Source organism: Rhamphochromis longiceps, linkage group LG13 (genome assembly GCF_057381845.1).
Source record: "Rhamphochromis longiceps isolate RC_006_pf linkage group LG13, R_longiceps_female_GT1.1, whole genome shotgun sequence".
In the NCBI taxonomy this organism is placed as follows: Eukaryota; Metazoa; Chordata; class Actinopteri; order Cichliformes; family Cichlidae; genus Rhamphochromis; species Rhamphochromis longiceps.
Genome location: NC_140569.1, coordinates 8,027,763 through 8,047,933, shown reverse-complemented (window position 1 = coordinate 8,047,933; position 20,171 = coordinate 8,027,763). Strand labels below are relative to the sequence as shown.

General features: G+C 39.7%; 1 protein-coding gene across 5 annotated transcripts in view; it reads right to left on the bottom strand.

The window, feature by feature from the left end:
* The window catches only part of ehbp1 (EH domain binding protein 1), a 171,230-nt gene that overhangs the window by 142,214 nt on the left and 8,845 nt on the right, over nucleotides 1-20,171 (bottom strand). For all 5 annotated transcript variants that reach the window (XM_085427306.1, XM_085427307.1, XM_085427308.1 and 2 more), the window contains 2 exons: nucleotides 4,975-5,032; nucleotides 4,778-4,873 (listed from right to left, as the gene is read on the bottom strand). In XM_085427306.1, coding sequence (XP_085283432.1) covers nucleotides 4,778-4,873; nucleotides 4,975-5,032 — 154 coding nt within the window. The remainder of the gene's footprint in view (nucleotides 1-4,777; nucleotides 4,874-4,974; nucleotides 5,033-20,171) is intronic.

The following is a 20,171-nucleotide window of genomic DNA, read 5'->3' as shown; positions in this document are numbered from 1 at the left end:
CATAGGACAGATTTTAAACCAGACTTCATTTAAAAGGTAGAGGAGGAGTTTCTCTAGTGAGGACAAACACAAATGTACAGTCTGCTGTTTGTTGCAGCCTCTGTGTGTAATACACGAGCTCTGATTGCCTTTTTGTCTGGCTGAGCTCAGGACACACTCCCAGAAATCAATATTCCTGCAGTCTAGTGTAACAATCAGACAACGCCCACACACAAACACAGAAAATAACACAGCCTTCTCACATACCCCCCCCCCCCCCCCAACTGTAAACTTGCTGTTATTTCACATCCCACATAAACTGCTTTTAAGCACCAGCAGAGTGAGGCGTTATCAGCTGTTTTAGTGCTGCTGGTAAACAGAAGCTGCAGATCACACACAGCATGCACCTTCTTCTGTGACATATCGTTTTCATTAACAAATTCCAACATTAGTGACAAGGATTTTATTATTTTGTTAAATATTTTTAAAATACGAACAGGAAAATGCTTGTCCTTTCCAATAATTCAGAACCGAACAACTCTTGTGGTACTCTCAGTGAGATTTGTTTTCAGATACTTTAAAATAAAATTAAAAAAATAAAATGTCACAAGTCAAATCCAGCTACCGGTAATTTAAAACTCAATAGGGTAAAAACAATAACTGCCCACTTTTATTATGCACATTATCTCTGGTAGGATTGATCTGTCTGCATAATGAGCAGCCAGAGCACTGCTTACTTCAGTTAATATTTAATCTCATGATTTTTTTTTACTATATACAAAGTTCAGCTAAGGCTGTCTGGTAGTGTACATCCCCCCGAGGCTACAATAATGCAGGGCTCAGCTAGTTCAGCTAGCTTGAGGCCAGAAAACACTTTGACAGGATCTTAAAATCATGGTTACGTTTCCCCTCACTTTCAGTTACCACAATTCAGAAAAAAAAAAATCAGAAGTGTAAGTTATTAGATGCTTGAATTGCCCAAGTGTTACACTTGGGCAATTCAAGAGACAGGATTTTTGAAAAAGTACTGTAAAATCGGGGCACAAACCTAGTCTCATTTAAAAAACATATAATGTGTAAAAACTGGTGCAGTTTCCTATAACACAGGTAAAATGACCCAGGTAACGTTAAAAGCCCTTTATAACATTTAGGCGTTATAGGACCGGAGAGGTGACCTGAACTCTCAAATCTACAGAACTGTAGGCTAGGGATGTGCATGACTATCCAAGCAGAGGACTGAATGTCCCTGCTGACAGGTACCACCAGAAATATAATAATTGAAACTAAGCTCATATTTTATTGTTATACAACATCAATTAATTATTTCTGTAACCAAGAAAGGTTACCAGAGCAACTCTGCATGCAGCTTTTGACCTGCAATTGACCAGGAAAGTATTTGCCAGTAATATAACTACTGCAGATTAGGGTGTTAATGCATTTTCAAAGGGTCTGATTCTGTCTGGGGTTTTACTGTAGACAGTATTTCCAGCATGAGCTTTATGCTACACGCACAGAAAACTGAAAAGCTGTGAAAAATAATAAAGTCAAGAATCTAAAGAGAATCAGGCCCTGCATCTTTTTTCCCCCCTAACGACTCTGTGAGATCTTTAATACAACTATAAATATTCACAACGTTTCCCTTTCACTCAGTGTAAAGCAGTTGAAATACAGTATAAAAATGTTCTCATTTAATGCACTATCCATTTATAAAATGGATGACACTCAGTCTGAGATGTCTTAAGGAATATGAGCACCATTTCAACTTTAAGTCTCAGTTTTTCAACATTATAAAGAAAGGCTGCTTTACTAAATCAAATAAACCTCTCAGCACAGCTACTTTACTTTCCTCTTAAAGAAATAAATCTGTATTGTTAGATAAAACATTATTGGCAGCTCATTACTCTGAGTCTGACAATTTAATTAAAAAAAAGAAATGTATTGTTAATCCACTGGAAAATCTTTTTGTCGACAGACAGGAAATTTTGTTTAATTGTTCATCTATGGGGGACCTATAAGTACCACTTCTTCCCACTAATTTTCAAGCACCTGTTGTACTAGAAGACAATATTTTCCTTCCTCTATATATGCTCCATCTTGTATGTATGTACACATATGCACAAAATAAGTCAAGTCAAGTCAAGTCAACTTTATTTGTCAATTCTGCCACATGTACAGGACATACACAGAATAGAAATTGCGTTACTCTCAAACCCTAGTGATTAGAAAAATGCAAATAAAATAATTAAAAAGTAAAAATTTAAATAAATACAATACAATTTTACGTATAACAAAAAAAAGCTATGCAATATACAATATACAATATTCAAGTAAGAAGGCATAGTGGTGCAAAATAGGCAAATAGTGCAAATGGAGATTTAGTAGTGTACGGTAAGAGATAGTGTAACAGCAAAGTCTTATGAGGTAATGGCAGTCCAATGCTCCACAAAGTGACTGGAGCAGGCCAGTGAGTGCGTCAGAGAGTGTGTGTGTGTGTGTGTGACAGAGTTCAGTGAGACCGTGGTGGAGAAGAGGGGAGAGGGGGGCAGAATCGGGAGGGAGTTTAGCTTCCTGACAGCCTGATGGATGAAGCTGTCCTTCAGTCTGCTGGTCCTGGCCTGGAGACTCCGCAGTCTCCTCCCTGACGGCAGCAGCTTGAAGAAGCTTTGCATTGGGTGCGTGGGATCAGCCGCTATGCAAAGGGCTTTTTTAGTGAGACGGGTGCTGTAAATGTCCTGGAGGGAGGGGAGAGAGACACCAATGATCCTCTCTGCAGCTCTCACTATGCGTTGGAGGGTTCTATGGCAGGACGCATTGCAGGCTCCAAACCACACAGTGATGCAGCTCGACAGGATGCTCTCGATGGTGCCTCTGTAGAAAGTGTACATGATGGGGGCTGGAGCTCCTGCTCTTCTTAGTTTGCGGAGAAAGAAGAGACGCTGCTGTGATTTCTTGGCCAGTGCTGTGGTGTTGTACGTCCAGGAGAGATCCTCTGTGATGTGCACACCCAAGAACTTGGTGCTGCTCACTCTCTCCACAGACGCTCCGTCAATGGTCAGAGGAGCATGTTGGGTGTGCATTCTCCTGAAGTCCACAACAATCTCCTTCGTCTTCTCCACATTCAGAGAGAGATTGTTGTCAGCACACCACGTGGCCAGGCGTCTCACCTCACTTCTGAGGTGATTAATGATCAATTAATCAATCTAATTTTTTTAAATATTCATGCAACATCCAAAACCTTGTCTGGTGTCTTTTTTAGTAAGAATGGTGTCAAAGTGACAATGATTCAACCTTCTTGGATTAAAATACCAAAATAATAAAGTCAAACATTCTTAAAAATGATTTACACTGCGACTCCCATCAACAACTCTTGAAGACCAAATAGTGAAAAGTTATGCCGACCTTCTTTGCACAGCATTAGATGCTTTGATTGTCCAATCATGGTTCACGGACTGTATTATTAAACACCCTGATCTATGACATGCTCCTGGCTGTGTTCGTGTAAACTAGGATGATGTTTCAGAGTTTCTTTATTTTTATTATCCAGAATAAACAAAAACCTTTCTACCAAGGCAGCAGGCTTACAGACTGCATTCTATTGCCGTTTGATTTGAGCTCCATCCAACTTAATGGTTGAATGGTGCCTTCAATGGTTTTGCATTTTGTCTCATTACCAAAACAGCTTTATTACTTCCTCTGAGACAGGAAGTGGAAGTGGGCCTAAAAAAAGAGAGGCACTAATAGTACAGTTACGTTCAACAACCACAGACTTCAAAAAACTGAGCTAGTACACACGAAAGCAGACGTAAGGATTTGTTTTTACAGATGTCTGGAGATGAAGTCTTTACTCTATTTGAGGGTTTCTGTGTCAAGTGCCTTGGGATTGACTAGATTTTCATGTATTTAGTATCCAAATTGTTAAAAGCCACCACCACCACTTTACAAAGCAAGACAATTATGGTAGAGATTTGTGGTAGGAGTTATGGGTAACAAGATACTGAGCTCTGAGCTGACCTGTCAGCAAAAAGGCCAGTATGTTTAAGTAAGTCAGACAAGGTGACAGATACCTGTTTAAGTGTACAATAGAAGCAGAATTTTTGGCATAAGCCATTTGTAAAGATCATATTACACAAGTGTGATTGAACATTTTATTAAACTAATATTTAATTACCAAATTCAACCAATCATGATGCTTTGACTGAATCCTTCAGCCCCTGTGTCTTTAGCACTTTAGTAGCATGATGACAATTCCATGCTACACACTCTAGATTTCTATTAACCAAGGAAGAAAAACTGCCTCAGAGCATCACAGAGTCACCACCATGCTTCACTGTAGATGGCATCATTCTTCCACCTCCAGACTGCCTTCTTTTATGAAAGGTAATGTTTTCTTCTCTTAAGCTCTAGGCCTGATAGGTTTATGGCTTTAACAGAAAAACCTGAACTCTGGAAGTTAGAAATTGTTTGTACAACAATTGATTTGTAAATTTGTGATCTTGTGAAAGATTCATTAAGGAATTGTAGGCAAAAGTCAGGAAAATTAGCATTTTATGTTAAATTTAGAAAAATATTAGCTGTGTTGAGCAATTTTAACCGTCTGTGTGTGCTTTTGGTATTGAAATCAACTGGAAAAGTTCACATTTTGCTATTAGGATTAGTTTGATAAGGGGACTAAATAAGTGTGCTTCCAACTAAATGTATATAAATGTTTAGCCTAACATTTTCCCAGAAAAGTCTGAAAAATTAGGGCTAGAGTTTCCTTAAAGGCCTGTTTTACACAGATAATAGAGCAGCAGGTTACCTTAAAAAGAGTGACCGTGATCTCAATGTTTTCTGGTACCGGCCACACCACGACTCCTCTGTAGGGGTTTTTGATGCCAGGCTGCCAGCTGTGAGACTGCAGGACAGAAGGATGGATGATGAAAAAAAATTACATTTGGAAATAAGTGGAAATTGAAAATTTTCTTAAACTAAAAATGCATCTAATCCAATACCAACCTTGGAGGATTTCCGTCGACTTCTACGCGTCCAAACCACCACCAGTTTGTCTGGTTGCCTGTGAGAAGAGAGAGAAAAGAAAGATTAATGTAAAAAAAGGCCAGTCCATCCACTTCTGTGCTACACTTCAACATATAATTACTGTCAGTCTAAACTAGATTGTATTTTATTGCTTCAAGTTTAAAACCCTGATAAGCCCTCTGCTCTGCACACACATATACAAATACCTGCATAGTCTCACAGCATGAATAAATCATGATGAGACAACTAAACCCCAGCTTTGTCCCTGCAGACTGCAGCACAAACAACAGGATGCACACTTGCAGAAATACAGAGTATACACATACAAGTACGAGTTTAGTCTAACAGGAGAAAAAACAAACAAACAAAAAACAAATAGGGGTCTGAGAGTTAGGATAATCTGATCCAGTCCAGGATGGAATCAGCTGTAAGGTGTAATAACCACTGAGATCAGTGCACGAGCTGTTAGTGGCAGAGCTAACACAGCATGGAGGAAGCAATTTGGAGAGGTTTCACACCTGGGATGCCAACAGCACATCTTTCAGCCCAAATTCACCAGAAAAACAGTCACGAAAAAGCCTTTTTTGTTGTACATGAACATTAGTACATATGTGAACAGACAAAGCAAACATTGTTATCAGGAACATTAAAAAATAAAAATGTAACATTCATGCCCAGAAACAAAAATCAGTAGATTAGAGATTGTGACCATTTTACAAACTGCCATGCTAAGTTCAGTCACATGATAAGGCAGTGCTGTGGTGGTTAGCAGTGCTGTGGTGGTTAGCACTGTTGCCTCACAGCATGAAGGTTCTGGGTTCAAATCCGCCTCCCACAGGACCAAGAACGTCCATGTTAGATTATTTTAGAAGAAATATTTACTTATTTTACATCAACAATTGAAGTTGCAGTCTAATAAAAAAAAGTTTTTGTGACCTGATGTAATTCCTTATTTTAAAAAATATATTAAGTACTGCTGCATAACATTTTTTTTAAACTGACAAATGAGATGACAGGCAGCAGTTGAAGGAACAAACCAATACAATTTTTTAAACAGCCTCAAGACAATGCAGGGTGTTCAGAAGAGGAGTGGCTGTAGTTCAGATTAGGCATCTAAGTGCATTCTGAAATGCAGCTGATGGTGCTGCGGTTCATGGGTTAACTGCTGAGGCATACTTTGGCTTTTAGTCATGCTTAAGCATCTCTCTCACTCACTCTCATGGGCAAGCCTCCACTTCATGCTGTGAACCTCTCCAGCTTCATGGATAGCAGTCTGTAGCTAATGCAGACCTCTGGTTTTCCACTGTCACGAAGAAAGGGAGCGAACTACTCTACGTGTATTCATCAAAATAACTTTATAAGCTCTGTGAGTGACTAAATAACAAGAAGCTACATCATATTAATATTGCTATCAGTTACAGATGCACTAATCCAGATTTTCCTACTTCCAATATCACACTAATACATTAGCTTTTGGTATCTGTTGATAATGAGTAATGACATAATACCAGTGTTAAATCAACAATTTTCATCCCTCTCTGTGAGAAAGACTGGAAATCATTCTTTAAATGCATGGTAACATAAATGTTGACTTAAACATCGCCCTCCCAACTTTACATAAAGCAAAACATAAATACAAGGTTATACATTTACTGAATTTGGTATATATTAATCAAATAATGAAAAGCTTCCCATAGTGTATAATCCACAACAAACATCTTTCTAGTTTCTAACTAGTTTGACCTAACATAAGGAGAAGTCAACAAATTAAATGAATATCATAGTATTGAGTTTGTGTCCATTTGTGTGAATCACTGGCTATGAAGACTGATGGATTTTAGGAAACGCTGAAATAGCAGAGTTCACCACGGAGGAGAAGTAGTGCCAAAAAAATATCTAGATAAAAAAAAAAAAAATGAGCATGTGAAGAACAGACTTTTCCTGTAGTGGACAGTTTGTACTGTTTTAACACTGTTTCATTGCAATTAATTGGTCTATTTTATGACTTTGCTCTTCATCGTGACAGCAGCTAAGCTTAAGACTCAACAACAACAACACAAACACGAGAAAGAGTAAGACAAATAACATTTTCATGCCATTTTCTGCTGACAGTACACAGCTAAAACCTATAGATAACGGTTTACAGAGCGTCCGTGTTGTGTACAACAAACATGCCAGTCTCATTAGAGAGAGGGGAGCAAGCGCAACAAACTGAAAGTAAAACATTTGTATTCTGATACAGTCCTTAAACTGTTATGAAAAAAAAAATACAGTAACTATAATTTGGCAGTGGTCTAGCACATCTATTAAGCACTGTATATGCTAGATTCAGCGATAAGACAGAACTTTTACTTTGAAGGCAAATGTTCTCTGTTTCCTGTTTGCATTGCACCTTTCATGTTTCAGAGTTTTCGCTACTACATGGTGACCAGTTGGTGAGTGTTAGCAGGCAAGTCAGCATCTATGTCAGCTTCTATGCAAACTACAGGCAACTGCAGCAATGTGCTAGCAACTAAAGTATCAACAATGTGACCAATAATTTCACTAACAAATCGACAGCAATTTCCAGTAACAGTCTTCAACCGTCAGGGTGGTTCGCCTACCAGTCGGCGTGACTAAGACCTGAATAATTAAACAGCAGCACATTTTAAACTTAAAATTCAGAATGAAACACTAAGCCTCTTCATGCAGATTGGTATTAAAATCCAGATCTGCATCATGAACTTCTGTATCTGCAATATTTTAGTGTAAAGTACTGGATGTTAAACACTAGATTTATACATGCACCAGCCTTTATGTATAAGATTTTTAAGAGAACAATAACAAAGGAAAAGAATGACAGACAGTGTTACAGAGAGCAAAAAGACAAGAGAAAAGAGGGAAAGAGTGAAAAGAGACAAGAGGAGAGGGGAGAAGAAAAATGACATAACAATTTCAGCCTTGAGGAGAGGCCACACATAGAGGAGCTATTGTCCAACAACACATGCCATATCAGAGAGAAGGCAGAGACACACAAATATCACCCTCCCTTTGTCTCCTTTGTACAGTATTTGTTGAGCTATGAGAAAAATTTAAACCATTTGTCTGCAGGCTATATTATTTCAACGCCCTTTTTTAGTTGTGTTCAGCTACAACTTCAAGGCTTCATTCTGTGTGTAACATTAATCAATGAGCCATCAGAGGGGAATGTCACAACACAAAAACACAAATGAGATGAAGACGGCCACAAAAAGGCCTGAGGAAAAACTATTAAAGTGGCATTCATCAGCTCTCAGTCATACCAAGAGTTCACTAGTAGAGTTCACAGCTAGATTACAGCCTTATGTTTACCCTAGATTTGAAATTTAGTTTAGATGTTTTATAATTTTATAGTATATGTTTAGTTGGTTCTGATTTCTCTTCATGTAAGAACTTTGCAAAGTGGCATCCAGAAAAGACACCAATAGGATAAAGCACAGTACACAGATTAGAATTAAGCCAAGAGTGCTCTGGCCAAAATAAGCAGCAGTAGAACAGAAATTGGTGATACCCACACAAATACATACAGCAAAACACAAAATAAATCTGAAACAAATTATTATGAAGTCCAAACCCTAGGAGCGTTTTGTCTCATACTTGAGCATGACCACTACCCTTCTGAATGTTAAGACCTTCACAAACTGGATGCCTAAAATCCGTACAGATATTTTTTTGCTTTAAAAATATTTTTTTAGACTCACCTACTCTTACTGCAGCTGATCACGTCAACCGCATAATTTCACTGGATGAATTTGCAGTACTTATTTTTTTGAAACAAGTATTTTATAATCCAAATAAGACCTGACCAACTAGCATTTGGCAACATTTGCACTTGTAACTCAAATTGTGTGCCGTTACTGAATACATAAAGACAGTAAAATAATAGTATTTTACTACATTCATACTGCTAGACGCTGCTCCTGGTAAATGTCTGAAATGATTTCTCTGCCTCCTCAGATATGTTCCCAATTCTGCCAAGAACTCAACCTCCCCCACTGACATCCTGAAATATGTACAATGCGCCTGTGATACACCTTCCACTCCTGGACCAAACCATGCCTTCTCCTGAGAATTGGATGGACCCAGAATCTCAGTTTTTACATTTTTCGTATTTATTCAGGAGAAAAATCAGCCCCTCCAATTAATTTACTCAGTAGGAATCCCATCGCTTTTATTTTAAAATTTCAGTTCATGTTAATCAAGTACCCTCACCCCCTCCAGTCTTGGGTTGGACTCTGTCGTCTCTGAATATCCCAAATATCCCAGAAAACCACAAGCAAACTCAATGTGGCCACAACATAGAAAGAGAATAATACATTTATTTGACATAAATTTATTTTACCAACAAAGATTTCCATTTAAAGAAAGATAAAATAAACTAAAGGTCTGGAGCTCCAGTCAACGAACTGATACCACAGCAAATGGATTGGTGTTTATATAGTGCCCACTCAAAGCAATCCTACACAACAAGCCCCGTTCTATTCTATTGGCAATTTGGGGTTGAACATCCTGCCCAACACACAGACTAGAGGAGCCACAGGTCAAACCACTCACTTTCCCATTAGCAGATAAGCTGCTCTATCAAATTGAATACAATTTGTTTAAATAGCATCAAACAACAAGAACAGTTGCTCTACTTCCTGCACCACAGTAACCTCAGAATAAATTAGTAAAAGACACAAGACACAAAAAAGTGGAAAGAGTCTGGGCCAGCCACATAAAGTGCAGTAGGATTCAGGACTTCTCTAAAAACAGACTACCAGGATCTCCATCCTGAAAGCAGAGAAACACTCCCACAAGGAGGTCTGGGAAATATGGAGCGCCTTTTCCGGCCTCCCCTCACAAAAGTACTCCATACCCAAAACATTTCATAATGAGAGAGCGGAGATGGGCAAAAGACTAGAGACAGGAGAAGCTGAGAAAGGTAGTCCTCATTCTGATCTAAAGATTTGAAGTAAAAAAAAAACAAACAACTGGTTCATGTACTGCTAACGCTGTGCTCGCCAAGGCTCCAGGACAGAACAAGGACCACTTCCACCAACTGTCAAAGACAATTGAGTTGGAGTTTGCTCATAGTACAAGAAATCCACTGGAGAAGCTGCTGCTTAAAATGCACCATTATTTTTTTCAAAGCACTAGGCAATTAAAATACCCACAGAGGAGCACCCTATATACCGCTTTATTTGATAATTTAGGTAAGATGGTGTAGGTGTACCCTTACTTGACTCTCACTAGCAGAATGGGAGAGACAGAAATTAAAGAGGCAAATAGCATGAAATAATGAGCACAAAAGTGTGCGAACTAAATGGCAATACAAGAGGGAAAATGTTCTAAAGAAGACAAAAAAAAAAGTGAAAATGATATTCGAAGAATGTTGAAGAAAGAAATGAAAAGATTAAGAATTTGTGCATGTGTATGTTGGGAAGAGATGGCAGATAAGACTAAAGTGGATATTTCTTATCCACAAAAATGTGCATTTAATGAGCATGTAGTTATTTAATGTTCCCTTAAACACCACATCAGCAATATGTGGAGTCCATAATCCTGAAGTTACTGTGGAGTATGTGTTTATAGACTTCACAAACACCACCTACCAACATACCAACAGTTTCCATTTAGTATAATTAACCAAAAATTACCAGATTACTTCTAGTAGATTTCTCAATCAATTCAGCTTAGGATCGATATCTCTAAGACAAAGAGATATTGACATGGAGAAAGAGAAATTTAGACCAAGAGAGATCAACAAAGAGAGATAAGAGATAAAGAACTATAGAGAGATAGAGTTAAGAGATAAAGCGAGATATTTAATCGCATCATCCTGCTCCTTGTGCTCTATCATAGTGATGTATGGAGTCCACTCAATAATCACGACCTCTACATGTAAGGCTCTGCAGATATACATTTTACATTCATGTTTAAAAAACAACAACAACAACAACAACAAAAACCCACACCCACAAACAAATACCTACTGATCATTAGCATTCACAGGAGAGTACTCAAACTCTCAGAAGAAGAAACTAATGCAGATTAGAAGGTCATTTGAACCTAAACAGAGCTTATGAATGGATAGAATATCTCGTAACTGTCAGAAATGGACAACTAAGCCAGATCATAAAGAAGTATAGGCTCAATGACCACAAATTGGCAAGTGAACAAAGATGACGCAATTCCTCCTGAAATTGTGCAGTGAAGTAAGGAACTCTTAGTTTATTTCATTCACTTAGGTAATTCCGAATTTCAATCAGCAAAAGGAACAAGGACAATGAGAAAGGGCATACACACACATGCACACACATGTCCAATATGACGTTTAAGTGTTCACTGAGCTTTTCAATTTAAGCTGAAACGTCTAATTTTGTTGTTCTTTTTTCCTATTAATATTATTTTAGAAACTGTATTATGATGCTTTCAAACAAGTTTTAAGAAACTCATGTCAATAAAGCACCTTTGAATTTCAATTGATAGACAAATTCATATAGAGAGAGACAGAGACAGAAAGTGAGAGAAGAATAAAGATGAATAAAGAGAAACTGATAGAGGGAGGAAAAAAATAGGGAAAGCAAAACAGTGATTTAAAGAGACAGAAAAAGAGAGGGAGACAGAAATACTGACAGAAAGAAATACAGAGAGAGACAAAGTGTGATCTGACAACTATTGTAAGAAAAAAAGCATTTCTTTCTTATCAATTCTTAAAAAAGGTTCACAAACTGCATGAGAGGCTGATTTCCCAAAAAGTGAAATAATGTCACCATCTATAACCCCACAGAAAAACATGTGCAGCTTAAACCAAAGACAGTCAAATAATCTCGCGCTTCACTGTTTGCACACCTCAATCCCCCTGGATAGCTGGAAGTGAAGGGTGTGTCAGGAAGTTGTGGCTGCCATATCTTCCCTGTAGGCAGGAGAAAGGAAACACTTCATTTTGGCATGACAGTTCTAAAACCAACACGTATACGTGCACACGCACGCACGCACACACACACACACACACACACACACACACACACACACACACACACACACACACTCTAAGAGTGCAGGAAACCCAAACACACAGCAGGGCAGGGCACAGCTAAGTTTTGGTGGCATTGCAATAAAACAAGTGATAAACACAGTGATAAAGTATCATGTATCTTAAAAACACAATAGACACTTTGGCAAATTGCAAGAAGCAAAGCTGTCCACTAAATAATGATTTCCATTTTTATCCAGCTAAAAGATAAATATTCTTCTTTGTTTGCTGTATTTTTAACAGTATCCTGGTTTGTGGTATCAAGGACATTAGAAAACTAAGTTTTCCAAATAGAACTGTCATACTCAAATGTAGTGAGCCACCAGCCATAAAAAATAAAAAAAAACCCCAGGGATGAATGCAATGAAGAGAATTCTTCTTTGACATGTGACATGCAGTGTAGGGGTGCAGCGCTAACTGACTGCCACAAGCGCTTAACGCCAAAGATCTGGTCAAAATGAGAAACACACAGTAACAGCCCCACCATTAAAAGCTTAGCAAAAGAATGTATTTGTCATACCCGACCTACTTCGTAAGTTCTGACTCAGTAAAGACAGCAATGAGAGCATTATTTGGAGAGGGAACTGTTTTCACTCGAAAACAGCTTCCTTAATATTGTAAGTCCATTTAATCTTATTTACAAAAGGGTTTGTTTGGGGTTTTTTTTTATTTTATTTTATTGAGTTCTGTACTTTTTCCCCAACATATTGAGGAGTATAGTTATGCATGCAAATTAAACAGCCTAGTATAACTTTCCCTTCTTAAGTTGAAGCTTGTTGCGATAATGAGTTTCCAAGATTTTGGAGTGTATCAGTGGAAATTTTTTTGCATATCCATCCAAAAGGGCAGTTGTGGGGTCAGACACCAATATCGGACGAGCGCACCTGGTTTGTGAGCTCCGTTCGAGCACATTCTAAAGGTGTTTGATGGGGTTGACACTTTGGCTCTATCTTAAAAGGTAAAACAAAAACAAAAAAAGAAGAAGAAAAAAAAAGAATAAATGCATGAAATGCATGGGTGACTCTTGCAACAAAAAGGCCCAGGGATACTCATCCTTAGGACAACAAGGGACAGGAGGAGAGTAATGGGGAACTAAAGGCAGGAAACTGTTAATGACCTTTCCACCTCTTAGGAATTTCACTTTTTAGAGAGCTTCCTAGTGAAAATCAATGTCAAAGTTTTGTTTTCATAATTGCTGAAAGCCAAATTCTTAATTGAAATTAAAATCTAACTAATGACCCAGCCCTCATTCCTGTGGGCATTTTGATCCTTTTAATGAGAAGACTGAAACAACTTGTAAACATCGCCTCTTAAGCTGCAACTGAGCTTTGAAGAGGACATCTAACAGACAGATTTTCAACACAGTAGTGCTTTATAATCATCTTGCTGTGTGCATTTTGTAAAATCTAAAAAACTTTCCTATAAAATCTGAAATTTGTTCCTTCTCTCTTCTGGCCTGCACTGCCAGTCATTTGACCTCCAATTATACAACAGTAAGTCAGTGTGTCTGTGTGAGCCAAAAGCTGGGTCAGTGACACAGAGTTAATGCTGAAAGCACTTAAGCCAAGTACAAGAGTCTGGAGTGAAAGCTAGAGAACCTCTCTAATCAGCTTGTGTGCCAGTCCATGAATGTTTGTTTGTGACTACTGTAATGCCAGGTTATGTATTTCTGACAACTTTATGTATTTGTGGATTTTTTTAATTAAAATGACCTTTATAGACTAAAGACACAGAACAGCTACAGTCTTTAGTGTCTAATTTAAACATTTGTTTTACTAACCTCATTACTTACTGGATCTTGCTGCTATAAAAACTACAGACTGGAGTGTGAATTGGAAAAGCAGAGGATTTTTCCAGTCACTTCTAGACTTCATTATTTCCACTGAACACCTAAAGACATCAAGCATGAAGATTACTTTGAAGCATTTCCCATTCTGTAAACAGCCTGAGTTGTTTCAAGCCAGAAGCTATTATTTTTCAGAGCTCTTCTTAAAAGGATAGCTTTGTGGAGGCAGCAGTAGCTGAGAGCTTAACTGCAGAAACAGACTGAAGGTCAAGTGTGGCCAATTATGAAAGGTCTACCATGGCTGAGAAGAGGGACTAGCTGAGAGCAAGGTACAAGGAATAAAAGTGGGTAGGCTGGATGGATGAAAGTGGAGATCAAAGGCTCCATCATACCCTGAGGAACAGAGGTCAGGTAAGAGTCTTTTAAATCTTACCCCGTGAGAAAGCACAGGAAGCAAAGGGAACAAAATGCTGCTGCTGGCTAACAGCACTGGCCTGCAGATGAAGGGTTAAACTCTCTGCACAGAGAGTATGGAAACTTCTGGTAAATAAAACAGTGTTTACCGTATTTTCACGACCATAAGGCGCACTTAAAAGTCTTAGATTTTCTTCAAAAAGTACAGCGCGCCCTATAGCGCAGTGCGCCCTGTGTGTTGTAAGGAGGACGTAGTAGAGAACACCATGAGAACGCTAAAGGGTGAAGTGTGGGCGCAACCCTGAAAATGGCAAAGAGACACGCTTATGAAGCACAGTTTAAACTGAAGGCCATCAGCTACGCGGAGGAACATGGAAATCGAGCAGCGGCGAGAGAATTTAAGATTAACGAATCGATGGTTCGCAAATGGAGGAAGCTAGAAAACAAGCTCCGGCAGGTCAAGAAAACGCAGCTGAGTTTCCGCGGACATAAGGCGAGGTGGCCCGAGTTGGAGGAAAGACTCGAGCGGTGGATCATCGAGTAAAGAACGAGCGGGAGAAGCGTTTCGACGGTCACCATTCGGCTAAAAGCAGTTTCACTTTCACTTTTCATGAAACTGTGCCATTTTTCCATCCGGACCAGGACTACGGTAGCGCAGCAACTTCCAGCGGATTATAAGGAAAAGCTGGCCATCTTCCGCTCCTACTGCAGCAAACACATCGGGGACAAAAACATCCAGCCCAGCCACATCACAAACATGGACGAGGTCCCGCTCACTTTTGACATCCCGGTGAGTCACACTGTGGAGAAGAAGGGGACCAGCACGCTAGCGATACGCACAACGGGGCACGAAAAGTCTTCTTTTACTGTTGTGCTTGGCTGCCATGCTAATGGACAGAAACTGGTGATTTTTAAGAGAAAGACTTTGCCTAAAGAGAAGTTTCCAGCAGGAATCATCATTAAGGCAAATGAAAAGGGCTGGATGGATGAGGAAATGATGAAAGAGTGGCTGAGGGAGGTGTATGTAAGGAGACCAGGTGTTTTTTTTTTTTTCCACGCATCACCATCGCTCTTAATCTGTGACTCTATGCGTGCCCATCTCACAGCCGATGTGAAAAAACTAGTGAAACAAATGAACTGTGAGCTTGCTGTCATTCCGGGAGGCCTGACAAAGGAACTCCAACCGCTGGACATCGGTGTGAACCGCCCGTTCAAAGTAAGGCTGCGAGCGGCCTGGGAGCGATGGATGACCGATGGAGACCACAGTTTCACCAAGAGTGGAAGGCAGCGCCGGGCGAGTTACGCCACAATTTGCGAATGGATTGTAGATGCTTGGGCTAACATGTCTGCTGGCACTGTTGTTCAAGCTTTCGCAAAAGCCGGCATCATTTCCGAGGAGCCGCACGGCACGGAAAGTGACTCTGACGGTGAAGACAGTGAACCTGGCATGTTTGATGGAGATTTAGCGCAGCTGTTCAATTCAGACACAGAGGATGAGGACTTCCATGGGTTTGATGATAAAAATGTGAGTACCAAACTTCGTTTTGCTCCTGCTTTATTTTTAAATACGCACACTTGTATGCTTGTGTGTTGTTGATGATGACGATTACTGGTAATAAAAATGTGAGTAAGGTATCGAACTCAGGTTTGCTCCCGCTTTATTTTTAAATACGCATACGGTACTTGTATGCGCCCTATGATCCAGTGCGCCTTATGTGTGTGTTAAATACAGTAATGGCACACATAACTGAGACTGCGCCTTTTAGTACAGTGCGTCTTATGGTCGTGAAAATACGGTAAGTTGTCCCAATTTCTGGGAATGGCAACTGACAAAATAAAAATAAAATCAAATAAGTGAGAGAAACAAATGAGCCATTTACACACGGGGAATGGTTGACAAGATGGCGTGTCTCTCTTGTTTGTGACAGGAAAGTGCAAACTAGCAAACAGATGACAGCCGCATGAACCATAGCTTCATTACTTTGATAAAAAAAATGAACGGCTGAAGTCAGGTGTGCCAGAGTAAACTTGTGCACAACAACCCATGATGCACTGGCATATGATGATATCACAACAACACAAAGAGCAAGATGTTATGAGTGAATATGTGCTTCCCACCAAAAGATCCCTGCATATAATCATTCATTTAAAAAAATATACAGAGAACAAAAGGGTTTCATGAATCACAGTGGTAGTAGGAAACCAATGCAAATAATGATCAACATGCATCTTACTTCCACTCTAAGGGAAAACACAACAAGAGCCTCAGGCACAGATCAGGCACAGCAGGAATCATGTAGATCATGAATTTGGGAGCAAAATAATTAAGAATGAAACTACCTTTCAGTGGGAGAAGTGAGGTAATAAATCCTTTCTTCCCACACCACCATTCACCAACAGCCTCGGGGAGTGACTGACACTGTACGAATCACAACCATCACATGCTTAAGAGCGCACACAGCAGAAAACAAGGAGCCCTGGTGAATACATTTCTAAATTTAATGATAGATAAGCAGCCAGGCGACTGTCACAGTGCTGATATTTGTGAGTAATCAATTATTTTGTCTGAGAATCAAACTGAAGAGAGAAAAACGAGAAGATTTTAAAGTCTTTAAGATAATTTGCTGGCAAATGAAACTGCTTATGTTTTAATTTCTCTCATATTATAATTCAAACAGCAGCTTAAAAATGTTAACTCTCCAACACATCTCTCCCACTTTAAATAAAATGCCTTTATTCTCATGGCACAGTCATTAATTCACCCATTTTCTTAGCCACTTATCCAAAGCAGGGTCACTGGGGGCTGAACCGATCCCAGCATGGCCATGTTTTCTAATAGGTTTCAGGATATAAGCTTCAGTCAGAGTTAAACAGGCGGAAAATGTAATTTACCCGATATAGCATTAAATTAATATGATCATTATTATGAGATTTATAACAAACTGAATTTGCCTCTCTATAGTTTACAGGGAGAGCAGAATTCTTAGGCAAGTTGTATTTTTGAGGAATAATTTTATTATTGAACAACAACCATGTTCTCAATGAACCCAAAAAACTCATTAATATCAAAGCTGAATGTTTCTGGAAGTAGTTTTTAGTTTGTTTTTAGTTTTAGCTATTTTAGGGGGATATCTGTGTGTGCAGGTGACTATTACTGTGCATAATTATTAGGCAACTTAACAAAAAACAAATATATACCCCTTTCAATTATTTATTTTTACCAGTGACACCAATATAACATCTCCACATTCACAAATATACATTTCTGACATTCAAAAACAAAACAAAAACAAATCAGCGACCAATATAGCCACCTTTCATTGCAAGGACACTCAAAAGCCTGCCATCCATGGATTCTGTCAGTGTTTTGATCTGTTCACCATCAACGTTGCGTGCAGCAGCAACCACAGCCTCCCAGACACTGTTCAGAGAGGTGTACTGTTTTCCCTCCTTGTAAATCTCACATTTGATGATGGACCACAGGTTCTCAATGGGGTTCAGATCAGGTGAACAAGGTGGCCATGTCATTAGTTTTTCTTCTTTTATACCCTTTCTTGCCAGCCACGCTGTGGAGTACTTGGACGCGTGTGATGGAGCATTGTCCTGCATGAAAATCATGTTTTTCTTGAAGGATGCAGACTTCTTCCTGTACCACTGCTTGAAGAAGGTGTCTTCCAGAAACTGGCAGTAGGACTGGGAGTTGAGCTTGACTCCATCCTCAACCCGAAAAGGCCCCACAAGCTCATCTTTGATGATACCAGCCCAAACCAGTACTCCACCTCCACCTTGCTGGCGTCTGAGTCGGACTGGAGCTCTCTGCCCTTTACCAATCCAGCCACGGGCCCATCCATCTGGCCCATCAAGACTCCCTCTCATTTCATCAGTCCATAAAACCTTAGAAAAATCAGTCTTGAGATATTTCTTGGCCCAGTCTTGACGTTTCAGCTTGTGTGTCTTGTTCAGTGGTGGTCGTCTTTCAGCCTTTCTTACCTTGGCCATGTCTCTGAGTATTGCACACCTTGTGCTTTTGGGCACTCCAGTGATGTTGCAGCTCTGAAATATGGCCAAACTGGTGGCAAGTGGCATCTTGGTAGCTGCACACTTGACTTTTCTCAGTTCATGGGCAGTTATTTTGCGCCTTGGTTTTTCCACACGGTTCTTGCAACCCTGTTGACTATTTTGAATGAAACGCTTGATTGTTCGATGATCACGCTTCAGAAGCTTTGCAATTTTGAGACTGCTGCATCCCTCTGCAAGATATCTCACTATTTTTGACTTTTCTGTGCCTGTCAAGTCCTTCTTTTGACCCATTTTGCCAAAGGAAAGGAAGTTGCCTAATAATTATGCACACCTGATATAAGGTGTTGATGTCATTAGACCACACCCCTTCTCATTACAGAGATGCACATCACCTAATATGCTTAATTGGTAGTAGGCTCTGCAACAATGCTTAGGTACATGTCAAAGTAACATGCACATGGCAGGACGGCAGGGCCCGAGGTGTCCCTACAGAACATTGCCAAGAGCGTCACAATGCCTCCACCAGCATCGCGTGCCAGGTTTTCCGGTGGTAAGCGACAGACACATAAACACATAACCCTGACCATCCATGTGATGCAAAAGAAAGCATGATCCATCAGACCAAGCCAGCTTCTGCCATTGCTCCGTGGTCCAGTTCTAATGCTCACGTTGTCACTGTTGCCACTTTCAGCTTTCCAACAGCTTGTCTGTTGTATACAACCACACAGGTCAGCCTTGGATCCCCATGTGCACCAAATGAATCTTGTGACCCAATATTGTTGAAACTGTTCAGCCGACATCGATTCACTTATGTTAACTAATTGTGGTAAAGCTAAATCATTCACCACTGCATGTCAAAATGTAAATGTAGCTTTATGCTGAAGGTGACAAACTTTCAATAGGTGTGTTTCTCTTTTACCCACAGACTATTGAGTTTGGTGTGTTTGACTGCACATTAACCTCCTCTGCTGCACCACCCTGGCTGTAATGCCACTGGTCATTGGCAACCCCACAGGGTGCTATGATTGGACAACGAAGCAAATCATCCAAAGAGACCCAGAGGGGGAAAAAAACCCACTTTGTACTGCAAGAGAGGATCCTAAATTCCACCTATGTCAACTATATTTTCCAAAACCGCGTTTTAAAACTGTACGAACTGTACAGTTCCAGATACACACACGGTATGAATCAGCCTGCAGATGCTGCAGCAGTGCTCTGCAGGCTGATAAATGATGAGCAGTCTTCAGGGCTGTGTGTTTTTTTCTGGCTGACAGCAGCAAAGTGAAACACACCAGCAGAGTTTATCACATTTTACACCCCATTGACTACTTCACAACCCTGCAATGTTTCATGTCTATTAGTGTGCGTAGGAGGAGTGTGTAAATGCCCCGTTTTTGTCTCATGATTGCAGCACAGAACAACAACACTTGGGTGAATTCTACTGCAAAGCAAGCCCCCCTCAAAAAGAAAAGCAACTGAGGTGCGACAGACGAAGGAAGATAAAGTAATCGGGAAAGAATGGAGAGGAAAGATAAATGGAGAGAAAAGCAGTCATTTCACTGTGAAAGCTAACCCAGAAGACATCAGTGAGCTTGGGGCAAGAAAATAGAAGAATCAGAATTAGAAAAAGAGGCGATAAACTTCAATAATAAAAAGCTCAAGCACTAAACATAAAAATTGCTTTACATTTGCTATAATTTTACATTTTACTTGTGTGTTTCTAAATAAACAAGCATGGATCGTAAAACTGAAACAAAAACAAAGGAGATGTTTGCAATTAAGTAAATTCAATCCAGGGACAGAGTTATTTTTCCCAAAACCTCAAACATAATGACAATCCAGATTTTATGGTTTCATCCAAAATTCCCGGACAAGAGAAATGACAGCTCTCTACTACAACCTGGCAATAAAAACCCTCTA